At 40.9% G+C, this 13,784-nt stretch overlaps 1 protein-coding gene across 1 annotated transcript in view; it reads right to left on the bottom strand.

The window, feature by feature from the left end:
* Nucleotides 1-138: 138 nt before the first annotated feature.
* The window catches only part of Dsg4 (desmoglein 4), a gene marked incomplete at its 5' end in the record, with an annotated part of 30,451 nt that continues 16,805 nt past the window's right edge, over nt 139-13,784 (bottom strand). The window contains 4 exons of the mRNA XM_055625719.1: nt 139-1,355; nt 10,173-10,381; nt 11,668-11,731; nt 11,896-12,035. Of these exons, the coding sequence (XP_055481694.1) occupies nt 585-1,355; nt 10,173-10,381; nt 11,668-11,731; nt 11,896-12,035 (1,184 nt within the window). The remainder of the gene's footprint in view (nt 1,356-10,172; nt 10,382-11,667; nt 11,732-11,895; nt 12,036-13,784) is intronic.

The following is a 13,784-nucleotide window of genomic DNA, read 5'->3' on the forward strand; positions in this document are numbered from 1 at the left end:
TCTTTCTTTCTTTCTTTCTTTCTTTCTTTCTTTCTTTCTTTCTTTCTCTTTCTTTCTTTCCCTCCCTCCCTCCCTCCCTCCCTCCCTCCCTCCCTCCTTCCTTCCTTCCTTCCTTCCTTCCTTCCTTCCTTCCTTTTTTTGTGACAGGGTTTCACTACATATCTCTGTCCTGATTTTAAAAGAATCAAAATATTTCTTTAAAGAAGAATATGGGTAGAAGATGCAGATAAAAGTTCATTTGCAACTTTCATGCACAGCATCTTTTTTAGGGTGCTGGTTTAGCCTGGGGACTTAGGCGATTTGACACCATGACGTGTGCTTCTTGTTGGACAGCACCTAAAGGATATAGTGCCTTTAATTCTAGGGGGTATTTTTTGGGGGGCCATTATTGAGAGCCAGAAAGACTAAAAGAGGGCTTATCTAAAGTGCGTAGTCATATTTATCCTCCAAAAGCTGCCATCAAAGAGCCCTGTTGAATCTAGAGTGTGTGAATGTTTGCTGCATGTTAAAATGTTGACCACAGAACAGAATGTCTTTGATGGGTATGTTGGTGGTCATCAGAGTATGAACTATCCATGACAAACTTACTGTGGGGAGTAATGTATGTTGCTGTATCTTGTTACTCGATGTTGAGATGTCATTGGGGAGGTGGAGCCTATGGTTTGGCTTATGTGAATGTCTGGGCTCACCATTTGTGTCACTTGAATTTCTGGCCCTACCAAAATACCTCCACTCATCACTGGTGCCATACAAGCTTCAGTCATGTTACTGTTGCCCATGTCAGGCATACCAGGGCTAGCCACCACTCTCTCAGCATAGTATACATTGTGTGTGTTGGCTATCTCTGCAGGCACACAAATGTTCCCCTGAACATCATAGACAGGTGCCATTACAGTTTCCGTCACAACTACATTGGGAGGAAGCGGAGAATCGAAAACAATCGTTGTAGGTTGTACACATGGGTCAGCAGTAGTGTAGGTCTCAGTCACTATGATGTCCCCATGAATCATAGGTTCAGAGGCTGCTGCCATTTCTGCTTGGAATTCAGCCTCTGAGAGAGTCATTCCTGAAGATTCATTGACAAAGTAATTCGGCCCGAGCAGAGGGAGGTCAGTACTGATGGGTATACAGGCCTGCTGTGAAGGGAATGGTTCAATTTCTGTGTCCAAGCAGATTTCAGCCAGAGTCCTGAATTTTGGATCTAAAGTCTCCATGTAGCTTTCGTCTAAGTCATCCACAATCCAGCTGCAGCAGCCAATGGAGCCCACAGGTGATCCAACTCCTTCGTGATCATAAATGAGCAGGCAGTCGTTGGCTGGTCGGCCTTCATCTTCATCTGCGTATGCATATGCTTTCTAAGGTGGGAGGAAGGACAGGAGGTTAGAGGTTTCTTTTCCTTTACATCAACCAATGAAGAATAAAAGCAATGCTCCAGTAACTTTTGACCTAAAGATTTTTGTGGACGAAATTGAAAAATAAAACAATACTTTGAAGTATTACTAAATTATTGCACTTTTAAATGGAGATCATTGTATGTGTTAGTGAGGCATAGAATTTGAGGAATGTGTGTCAATTTCTCTAGTTTGAAAAGTAATAAATGATAACAACTATATTTTGTTGTGTTTTGGGTCAGATAATGTACATTACTTTTGGATTTATAGTTCTTTGTCTCTGAGGTGACCTAGAAATAAAATGTGTTTAGTTATGTTCAAAATATTTATTTTTAAAAGTTTTTTACAGTTATGCATTTATTTGTGTCATGTGTATGACTATGTGTGTACCATAGAGCTTATATAGAAGTCAGAGGACATCTTTTATGTTGGCTCTTTTCTTCTAACGTGCACATCCTGGGGATCAAACTCAGGCTGTTGGGTTGAAATAGTACAGCAAACATGATGTGACATCTTGCAAGTCCCCAAATATTTATGTAATGAGAGGCATTGAGGAACAAAACATATATAAAGATAGAAAGCTTTCTGAATGTAAGAGACTATCTTCAGAATGTTCTTGAGGTCCTCTGTGGCTTTAACCACTCAAAGATGATGACAGAAATGTCTAAAAAAGTAGGGTCTGTCAAACCATTCCTGCATCCCTTGGATGAAGCCCACTTGATCATGGTGAATGATGTATTTGATGTGTTTTTGAATTTGGTTGGTGAGTATTTTTTTGGATTTTGAGTATTTTTGCATTGATGTTCATGAGTGAAATTGGTCTGAAATTCTCTTTCTTTGTTGAGTCTTCATGTGGTTTAGGTATCAGGGTGACTGTGGCTTCATAGAATGAATTTGGCAATGTTCTTTCAGTTTCTATTTTGTGGAATAGTTTGAGGAGTATAATGTCTGGTAGAATTCTGTGCTAAAACCATCGGGACCTGGGTTTTTTGGTTGGGAGACTTCTGATGGCTGCTTCCATGTCCTGAGGGGTTATAGGACTATTTAAACTGTTTATCCAATCTTCATTTAGCTTTGATAGATGAAATATATCCAGAAAATTGCCTATTTCTTTAGGTTTTCCAACTTTGTGGAATATAGATTTTTGAAGTAAGACCTAATTATATTTTTGATTTCCTCATTGATCTGTTGTTATGTCTCCATTTTAATTTCTGATTTTGTTAATTTCGATACTCTCCCTGTACCTTTTAGTTAGTTTGGCTAACGGTTTGTCTCTCTTGTTCATTTTCTCAAAGAACCAGGTCTTGGTTTCATTGACTCTTTGTATTATTCCTTTTGTAATCCACCATATATACAAATTCAAAGTAAAAAAAAAAAAATCACATGACAATCTCATTGGAAGCAGAAAAAGCCTTTGAAAAAAATCCAACATCCCTTCATTATGAAAGTCTTGGCCATATCAGGGATATAAGGCCCATATCTAAACATATACAACAAACCAATTGCCAACATCAAATTAAATGGAGAGAAACTCACTTGAAGTCATAACTAGAGCAACTAAAGGAGATCAAGGGTATACAAATTGGGAAGGAAGAAATCAGAGTATCGCTATTTGCTGATGATATGATACTGTACAGAAATCCTAAACTCCTACCAGAGAGCTCCTACAGCTGATATACACTTTCAGCAAAGTGGCTATATACAATATTAATTTAAAAAAAACAGTAGCCCTCCTGTACACAAATGACAAATGGGTTAAGAAAGAAATTTGGGAAACTACACCCTTTACAATAGCCACAAATACTGTAAAGTATCTTGGTGTAACTCTAACCAAGCAAGTGAAAGACCTGTATGAAAAGAACTTCAAGTATCTGAAGAAAGAAATTGAAGAAAATATCAGAAGATAGAAAGATCTCCCATGCTTATGGATTGGTAGGATTAACATAGTAAAATGGCCATCTTACCAAAATCAGTCTACAGATTCAATGCAATGCCCATCAAAACACCAACACAGTTCTTTACAGACCTTGAAAGAACAATTCTAAACTTCATATGGAAAACAAAAAACCCAGAATAGCTAAAACAATCTTATACAATAAAAGAACTTCTGGAGTTAGCTCCATTTCTGACTTCAAGTTATACTACAAAGCAATAGTAATAAAAACTGTATGGTACTGGTATAGAAATAGACCGGTTGATTAATGGAATCAAATTGAAGACCCAGAAATAAACCCACATAGCTATGGTCACTGAGTTTTGACAAAGGAGCCAAAACCATACAATGGAAAAAAAGAAAGCATTTTCAACATATGGTGCTGGTCTAACTAGATTCCACATGTAGAAAAATGTAAATAGATCCATTTTGTCTCCCTGCATAAAACTCAAATCCGGTTGGACCAAAGACTTCAATATAAAACCAGATACACTAAATCAATTAGAAGAGAAAGTGGGGAAGACCCTTGAACTCAATGGCACAGGAGACAACTTCCTGAACAAAACACCAACAGCTCAGGCTCTAAGATCAAAAATTAATAAGTGGGACCTCTTGAAACAGAAAAGCTTCTGTAAGGCAAAGGATACTGTCAATGGAACAAAAAGACAGTCTACAGATTGGGAAAAAAAATCTTCACCAATCTTACATCTGACAAAGGGTTAATAACCAAAATAGTCAATGAACTCAAGAAATCAAACACCAATAAACAAAATAATCCAATTAAATAATGGTACACAGAATTAAACAGAGAATTCTCAACAGAGGAATCTCAACTGGCTGAGAGGCACTTAAAGACATGTTCAACTTCCTTAATCATCACAGAAATGCAAATCAAAATGACTTTGAGATTCCATCTCACACCAGTCAGAATGGCTGAGATCAAAATCTCAAGTGACAACACATGCTGGCAAGTGTGTGGAGAAAGGGTAACATACCTCCATTGCTGGTGGAAATGTAAATTTGTACAACCACTTTGGATATCAGTCTGGTGCCATCTCAGAAAATTGAGAATAGCTTTACCTCAAGATCTCTAGCTATACATCTACTGGGTGTATACGAAAAAGATGCTACACCATATAACAAGGACACTTGCTCAACTATGTTCATAGCAGCTTTATTTGTAATAGCCAGAATCTGGAAACAACATAGATGTCCCTCAGCTGAGGAATGGATAAAGAAACTGTGGCACATTTACACAATGGACTACTACTCAGCTATTAACAAAAAAAGAAATCATGAAATTTGCAGGCAAATGGATGGACTAGGAAAGATCATCCTGAGTGATGATGGTATGCACTCACTTATAAGTGGATTTTAGCCACATTGTACAGGATAAGCATACTATGAGGCACAGACCCAAAGAAGATAGTTTATAAGGAGGACCGAAGGGAGGATCCATAAATCTAACTTGGTAGGGAAGATAGAATAGACAGAAGTAATGGCTGAAGAGAGGGAATGAGGCAGGCGAGGGGGTGTAGAGAGTTAAGAGGGTGGAGATCAGACCAGAGGAAAGCAAGGGAGAGAGGTCAGAGGCTTGTAGAGAAAAGAGATACTGCGTGTGGGGTCCTCTCTGTGGCACACTGTAGACCTAATTCAGGGTATGCTCCTGGGAGGTTAGGAGAGGGATTCAAGCAGAGACCCTCAGGAGCAGAGACCATAGAGACTGACTAGACAAGTCCTCTAGTAAAGGGTGGGGAACACCAACCGACCCAGAAAAACTTAGACCAAAAATTTACCCTGCCTATGAGATGTGTAGGGATAAAGACAGAGCAGATAGAGCAGAGATTTAGGGAATGCCCAATTGATGCTTGGCCAAACTAAAGGGAGTGCCAGCCCCTGACACCATGAAGGATATTCTGCTAAGCTTGCAGACAGGAGCCTGTCAGAGTTGTCTTCTGAGAGGCTCTACCCAATTGTGCCTCAAAACAGATGCTGAGACTCACAGCCAAACATTGGTTGATGTGTAGGGAGTCTTGGGGACTAGTGGGAAGAAAGAGAAAAGGACACAGAAGTAATAGAAGCTCCACAAGAAAAACAACAGAGCCAACTAACCAGCACCCAGAATGGCTCTCTGAGACTGAAGCATCAACCAAGGACCATGCATGAACTGGACCTCAGCCCCCTACAAAGACAGGCAGTTTAGGCTTCAAGTGGGTTCCCTAGTAAGGGAAGTGGGGACTGCATCGGACAAAGAATCACTTGATAGCATTTAGATCACTTTTCTCTAGATGGACTGCCTTGACAGGCCACAGGGGAAAAGAAAAAGTTCAGTCTTGATGTAACTTGATGAGCTGGGGTGGATGGGAAAGTGAGCTCCCCTTTTCCGAGGAAAAGGGAAGGGGGCAGGAGAGAGGGAGAGAGGGTGAGATCAGGAGGGAAGGGACTATAAGGCTGTAAAAAGAAGTAAGATTCTAGCTTATCAGGTCTCATCAGGACTGCTCCAAAATGTCCTCCTCTGTGGCCTAGCAAGACTGCTCCTCCCTCGGGGTGGGGATAAGCTAGGGTCAGATGGAAGGGGAGGAGGACCTCCCCTATCAGTAGACTTAGAGAGGGGCAGGAAGGAGATGAGGGAGGGAGGTTGGGATTGGGAGGGGGTATAGCTAGGATACAAAGTAAATAAACTGTAATTAATACAAAAAAATAAAAATTTAATTAAAAAAGAAGTAAGATTCTGAGAGATGAGCCTATGCAATGTTTTCAAATTCCTTTGACTGAGCCCAGTCTCATTGTAGGGCTCAGAGTAGTTTCAGATCTACACTCCTGTTTCAAGCTCTCAAAGGTGGGATTATAGACATGTATCACCATGCCTTGCTTCAAATTATTTTTTAAAAAAGACCTTTAAGACTAAAACCTTAGCAAGAGCCCAATAGATGAAGGAGAGCGGGAGAAAGTGGACCACCTTGTTTAGAACAGTGGGGCAGAAGTGGACACCAATCAGATTCCTCTTCTTGTTTTGGCCCATGAATGTTTCCATGCATTTTTTTTTATTCTTTTTAAAATTTTTAAAATTTAATTTTATTTATATATATTTATTTATTACAATTTATTCACTTTGTATCCCCACTCTAGCCCCCTTCCTCATCTCCTTCCAGTCCCATCCACCCTCACTCTTCTTCCCCTATGTCCTTTCCCTAGTCCTCTGATAGGGTAGGACTTCCTCCCCTTCTATCTGATCCTAGCCAATCAGGTCTCATCAAGGCTGGCTGCATCATCTTCCTCTGTGGTCTGGCAAAGCTGTGCCCCCCCAGGGAGAGGTGATCAAAGAGCCAGCCACTGAGTTCATGTCAGAGACATCCTCGGTACTCCTCAGTAGGAAACCTACTCGGACACTGAGCAGCCAAAGATCTTCTGGAGGTATCTTTCTCCCAGATCTCAAGCTGTACTACAGAGCAACAGTAATAAAAACATCATGGAACTGGCATAGAAACAGACTGGTGGACCAATGGAAATGAATAGAATACCCAGAAATAAACTCACACACCTATGGAAACTTCATTTTTGACAAAGAAGCCAAAATCATACAATGGAAAAAAGACAGCATCTTCAACAAATGGTGCTGGTCTAACTGGATGTCTACATGTAGAAAAATGCAAATAGACCCATTTTATCACCCTGCACAAAGTTAAAGTCCAAGTGGATCAAAGACCTCAATATAAAAGCAGACACACTAAACCTGTTAGAAGAAAAAGTGGGAAGAACTTTGACTTCATTGGCACAGGAAACAACTTCCTGAACAGAACACCAACAGCACAGGCTCTAAGAGCAACAATCAATAAATGGGACCTCATGAAACTGAAAAGCTTCTGTAAAGCAAAGGACACTGTCATCAGAACAAATGACAGGCTACAGACTGGGAAAGGATCTTCACCAACCCTACATCTGACAGAGGGCTGATATCCAGAATATATAAAGAACTGAAGACAGTAAACACCAACAAACCAAGTAATCTAATTAAAAAAAAAATGGGAGCTAAATAGAGAAATCTCTATTTATAATGGCAGAGAAACTTAAGGAAATGCTTAATGTCCTGTAGTCATTCTGGAAATGTAAATCAAAACAACCCTAGATTTCACCTCACACCCATCAGAATGGCTAAGATCAAAAACTCAAGAGGTGGTGCATGCTTGAGAGGCTGTGGAGAAAGGGGAATCCTCTTCTATTGCTGGTCGGAATGTAACCTTGTACAGCCACTTTAGAAATCAATTTGGCGCTTTCTCAGACAATTAGGAATAGCGCTTCTCAAGATCCAGCTATACCACTCCTAGGCATATACCCAAAAGATGCCCCATAGTTCAATAAGCACTTTTTTTTCAATCTCAATATCTTTTTAAAACTTATTTTTTATTGTTTGATAATTTCACACATGCATGTAATGTGTTTTGAGCAGACTCCCTCATTCCCTCCTCCCCAATTCCTCCCCCTTCCTCTTCCACCACTGTTTTCTCTCAGCTTTCTGTGTTCTTTTTAAAAAGCCACTGAGTCAATTTAGTGCTGTCTACAGGTGCACGGCTGAAAGACCAGTTACAGGGAGCAAGAACTGTCTCTCAGGAGTTATATCCCTGAAGAAAACTTGACTCCCTCGCCTAGCAGCCATCAATTGTAGGCAACAATTCAGCTAAGCATGAGATTTCATGACCCCCTCTCTTCAGCTAAGCATGAGATTTCGTGACCCCTTAACCCATCCATGCTTCTTTTAGCTTGATGTTATTTTTGAGGCAGGGTCTTGTTATGTAATCCAGGCTGGTTTCAAAATCTCTTACAGATGTGTGCCACCATGCATGGCTTTCCATGGGATGCTAGGGTTCTGCAGCGTGTCACCTGATATAGTCGGACCTTTTTTAAATTATAAAATAACAAGGGAAGAAGGAAGAGAGAGAGGGGGGAGGGGCAGAGAAAGAGGAGTGAGAAGGAAAAGGAGACAGGAGAGTGAGAAGGGGAGGGAGATGCGCTGCATGTTCAAGTCCCAAACAGTAAAAGAATGACATCTTTCATACTGCCTTGTACTACTTTTCATGTGCTCTGTTCTCCCACTAGTGGCCAGAGTGCGAGGCCTTTAATATATAGTTATGATTTTCTGAATGATTTAAAAACATTTCTGGGATACATATAATTTGAGCCTACTTGTTGACTAAATTCATTAGTAGCGTTGATTTGTTATCTAATAATTGATACTATTCATATATGATTTGAAATAATATTTTAGCTACTGATTTTTTTGCTTATTTTTGATAATTTCATACATGTGCACAATATTGTGGTTATGTTTGCTCTCATTATCTTCTCCCAGTGCCTCTGAACACCTGTTTCTTCCTTTCTAGTCTCATTGATGCTTTCATGACTTAATTTTTTTTTTTTTTAATGTACCGAGTTGGAGTCGCTTGTATAAGCACAGGTAAGGTGCAAATTGCTGCAGCATGACCTACTTACTACTAAGTACATAACTGAAGAAAACATCTGTTCTCACTTTTGCTAGTAACCAAGAGCTGTCAACAATTCTTCAAGTAGGGGTAGGGCCTCATGGGTACCTTCCTGTCCATGATGGAATGTTGAGGAGACTGGTCTTTTGTAGTCACAGCATGCTCAGATTTTTTTTTTTTTTTTTGTAAAGAGCAATGGTGAAATTTATGTATTAGCATTTGAGGAATAAATCTAATGGAGATAGGTAAAATGCATTGCTGATTAAACAAAATAAAGTTCTTCAATGTGAGAAATCATTTACTCTTTTAAAAATTATCTTGTTTTTTGTGTCTATGAGTACTCTGTCTGCATGTGTATTTGTGCGCCATGGGCATGCAATGGTACTACACGAGGCTGTTGGATCTCTTGGAGCTGGAGTTATGGATCGTTGTGATCCACCATGTGGGTGCTGGGAATTGAACCCAAGTCCTCTGGAAGAGCAGCCAGTGTCCTTAATTGCTGATCCATTGCTCTAGTCCAAACTTATTTACTGTTTCTGGTGCTCTACTAAACCAACACAGTATCTTGGAGGATTTCTTTGGCATGCTGGCAGAACCCTGACACTTTTTTCTTGGTACACAAATGGATGTGCTCTCGACTGAGAAGAGCCTACGTTCTTACCTGTTGGCTCTCATCTATCACCAAGTTGTGATAATGCGTAGTCGACTGTAACTCCTTTGTTCCTAGTCCTTTCATAATAATAATAAAAATAATGCTTATAATGATAATGACAACAATAACAGCTACTGCTACGACTACTGTTACTATTATTCTGAGACGGTTCTCATCTGTCTCAGGCTGGCTACAAGTATGTAGCGTAGGATGACCTCAAACTTCTGATCCTCCTGCCTGCCTCCACCTCCTAAATGTCAGGATTACAGGTGTGCACCACCCAGTGTGGCTTGTGATTGGGACTGAACCCAGGGCTAGGCAAGTGTTCTACCAACTGAGCCACATCATTGCCCTGTCCTGTCTCTTATGTTTTCTCTTTTCCTTGGATCTACCTGGAGAACAAGAAGGGCATCCTAGAGGACATAAATGCAGTTTTGATTTTTTCTTTATCAGCATCCTTTTGCTCAGTTGTTGCTATGGGAATCAAAGGGAAAAAGGGGAAGCAGGGAATGATGGGGAATGTTGCTCTTTTCATAGTAGTGAAATGTGAAACACTGATGTAATTTGCCTTTATGCCTTTTAAGAACTGAAAAAAACTTCTAAGTTTTTATTTATTTGTTTTTTAAGATGAGATTGGAATAGGGTTAAAAGCAACTAAATCTATTTCCACTCCTACAGTTATGCTTTCCAGGTCTGTGTGTAAGCTGTGAGAGGCTTACCTCGGAGAAGTAGCTGTCCAGGAAGGCCATGTTCATGCCTGTGTCTTGGTATTCCCGAAGGGTCCCTATAGTCGAACTCCTCTTCCTCAGGGTTCCTGTTGCTCCTCCAGCCACCAGGCCTGTGGCTGTCCCGACACCTGTATTGAGTTCCACTCCTGACACACCCCCTTCTACTGTTCCTCCACCAGCGTAAGTGTTGGTGTAGATTTCTGGAAAGACAAGTTGTTTCTATGACAATGCCCAAATTACCTGGATGGCTTATGTACTTGGAACACTGTCAGCCCCTCCCCCACGGCCAACACAGCACAGAAACAGTTCTAGAAAGCTAGGCAATGAGCCACTGTGATCATATGTAGAGTTTTCAGACTTGAAAAAAATTAAGTGACACAGGGGAGACAGCTATGGAACACGGCTCATTTTCATACACACAACCTTTGCCTGGATAGTCAAAGATACAGAATGTAGAGGCAGGCTGGCACTGGGTCTGTGCACAAGCAGCAATGTCTATGCCCAAGTCTACTTAAGGGGGCACAACCTATCTCCCCTACCTCAACCCCAGAAAGCAAGAAGCACGCTGCTTCCAGCAGCCAAATCTCCGGGCCTCATTTGCTCTTGCCCTGGAGAGATGGCTCACTTGGGAACCACATATACTCTTTGTATGGAAGGTACCAGGCTTCAGGTACTAAGCTATCATCACGGAAAATTGTCTACCCTAGAACTGGACAGCCCCTGCCTGGATCAGTCATTCCCAATTACAAGGTACTTTTAAGCATTTTTTGCTGTGTGGGACTGGTTAAGTTAGCAGAGTATAAGACACTGGGGCAGGTTAGTTAAGCACACGTGAATTTAAAGAGCGTCCTTCAGCTCAGTATTCAAAGAACACATTTGCTGGTTTTCTTCCCTTTCCTGTAAGTAACTTTTATCATAGATGATGATTACAATAACCTGTACCTCATTCCAGCCACTACTCTAATTGCATACGTTGTCGCACACAGGAAAATTCATCCATCTATGCATCCATTCATCCTATCCATCCATCCATCACAGCCAACACCTTCATGTTTATATATTCTATGTAACTTATATGTGTTTTTAAAAACATCTTGTGTAAAGAATTTTTTTAAAAGATCATGTTATACAGAAGTACAATTACAACGTCAATTACACAGGTTTCTGTAGTCTTCCTTTCAAGGAGAAGGACTACATCCAGAGAGGCTGGGTTTTCACTAGGGGCTTCTTACTAATAAGTGCCAGAGCTAGAAAACCCCTAGTCTGGTTTCAGAATTGCCTGTTAAATTGCTGTGTTATACTTTGACTGTAACTTCAGTTAGAAAAATTGGGTGGCCACCTCAGGCATATCACACACACTCTGCATGTACTCTCACACGACAAGATTCGCACGAATGCTAATTTATAAGGTACTTTAGTTTGAGCTTGTTTGATAGAATCATTTCATAAATCGTGGAGAGTGAAACAGAGCTGGATATCCACTGACCAGAGGAATCAATGCGATCTTGGGTATTAGAGGCTGTCATGGGTACACATATATTTGACACGTCCTGAAAGAAAGGAAAATAAAAAAGGTTTCAAAATAAACGTTTCACGTTCTTCCGGTAAAAGCTGAGACCTGCTTGCTTTTGTCTTGCTTGGAATTGTCAAGGTTGGCTGAGTTCCCACTGAAACCCCACCCTTCCGCTTCCGTGGAAAGCGGCAGCGCACTCACCCTGTCTTCCGGATGGGCCCCCTCTATTCTCCAGGGCTGCATCACTCCTTCACCTCCCTCAGGCACAGGGGCAAATCTGGTCCCTAGGCCTTCTGGCTGTCTTCGCTTGCAGCAACACATGAGCAGTAAAAGGGGGGACACTGGCCAAGAAAGTGATGAGAGTTAACCTCACAGCTCAGGTTAGAAAGTCCCTTTTTCGTGCTACTTTAAACGGAACCAAAGGGATAAATACAGAGGCAAAAATGACACCCCCTCACCGGAGAATGAAGTATCAAATGTGACCATTCATGTTTATAAACATAAACACCGAAACACACAGGACCTGAGAGCTGGAAGCAGGGGCTTGCAAGGCTCTCTAATCCAGACTCTTTACTAACTGATTTGAAATCTTGCCCAATTCACCCCGGATTCCAGGACTTCTAATCCAACACACATGGATAATCTTTGACTTCTGATGGTTTCCCACGTGACTTCTCAACTTTAGAAGATTTCAGGAATGATACACTGTCAATAGAAGCCGCATTTTGAAATTTGAATTTTGACCTTTCCCAGGATATGCAGCTTGATGAAAATGTTCCTGACACTGTGTTTTAAAGCCTAGGCTCTGACGGCTTACGGTGGCAATGCCTGGGTTCGTTCAAACAGGCCTGAATCATTGTAAAGACTTCTCAATAATTCTTGTGTGTGTAGGGTTGAGAACTACTGATTTAATTGTCACGACTACTACATGCCACAGGTTGGGTTCTGAGACATTTCCAAAGACATTCTGAGAATCATTCATGGTTTTCGTATATATATATATATATATATATATATATATATATATATATATATATATATATATATATCCTTGCAAATTCATAGATCATTTTAAGAAAGTCTGTCCAAGAATACAGGGAATCATAAGAAAGAAGGGGAGTTAGTCTGATGAGGAAAAGATAGGAGCTCCACAAGGACCAAATTTATCTGGGCACAGGGTCTTTTCTGAGACTGACATGCAACCAAGGACCATGTATGAATGTAACCTAGAACCTCTGCTCAGATGTAGCCTGTGGTAGCTCAGTAACCAATTGGTTTCCCATAGTGAGGGGAACAAGGACTATTTCTAACAGGAACTCAATGACTGGCTCTTTGACCTCCCCACCTCCCAAGGGAGGAGCAGTACTGTTAGACCACAGAGGAGGACTTTGCAGCCAGTCCTGAAAATACCTGACAAAACGTAGTCATATGAAAGGGGAGGAGGTCCTCCCCTATCAGTGGACTTGGAAAGGGGCAGGGAGGAGATGAGGGAGGGAGGGTGGGACTGGGGAGGGAAGGAGGGATACAGCTGGGATACAGAATTAACAAAATGTAACTAATGAGAAAAATAAAACTAAAAAAAAAGAAAGTCTGTCCAAACCTCAGATATTGTATGTTCTTATATCTCAAAATGAAAACGTTTTAATTTGTGCTCATTCACAAACACATCAACAGCATTGTTTAATGAGCTTAATGGTTTTGATTTAAGAACCAGTGTTGGCTTCCCCATGAAGTCTAAATATTTTAGGGGCAATCTAAAACACAATTAAACTCTCTCTTGAAGACCTGTATGTTTTAAAATAAAGCACAGGGAAGGCAGCCTCTTTTTGAGAGTTTTGTTCAGGGACTTGCTATTCCCAGGATCAGAATCTTAGGGTAGAGTTCAGGGTTCTTGAAACCATTCTCCCTGGATCCTGCTTGATCAGAGAGAGGACCCAGTACTCATTATCCCTGATTGCCTGTGACCAAAGCCCTTCTGAGGTCATATTACACAAGTGCCTCCACAATGGCTCTTGGTCCACTGTTTCTACTTTTCTGCTCGTGCTTCCTCCATGTGCTAAGCCCTTCACTCTCTGTCCCCAACCTATTGT

This window comes from Psammomys obesus, unplaced genomic scaffold (genome assembly GCF_907164565.1).
Source record: "Psammomys obesus unplaced genomic scaffold, mPsaObe1.curated_primary_1811, whole genome shotgun sequence".
Lineage (NCBI taxonomy): Eukaryota > Metazoa > Chordata > Mammalia > Rodentia > Muridae > Psammomys > Psammomys obesus.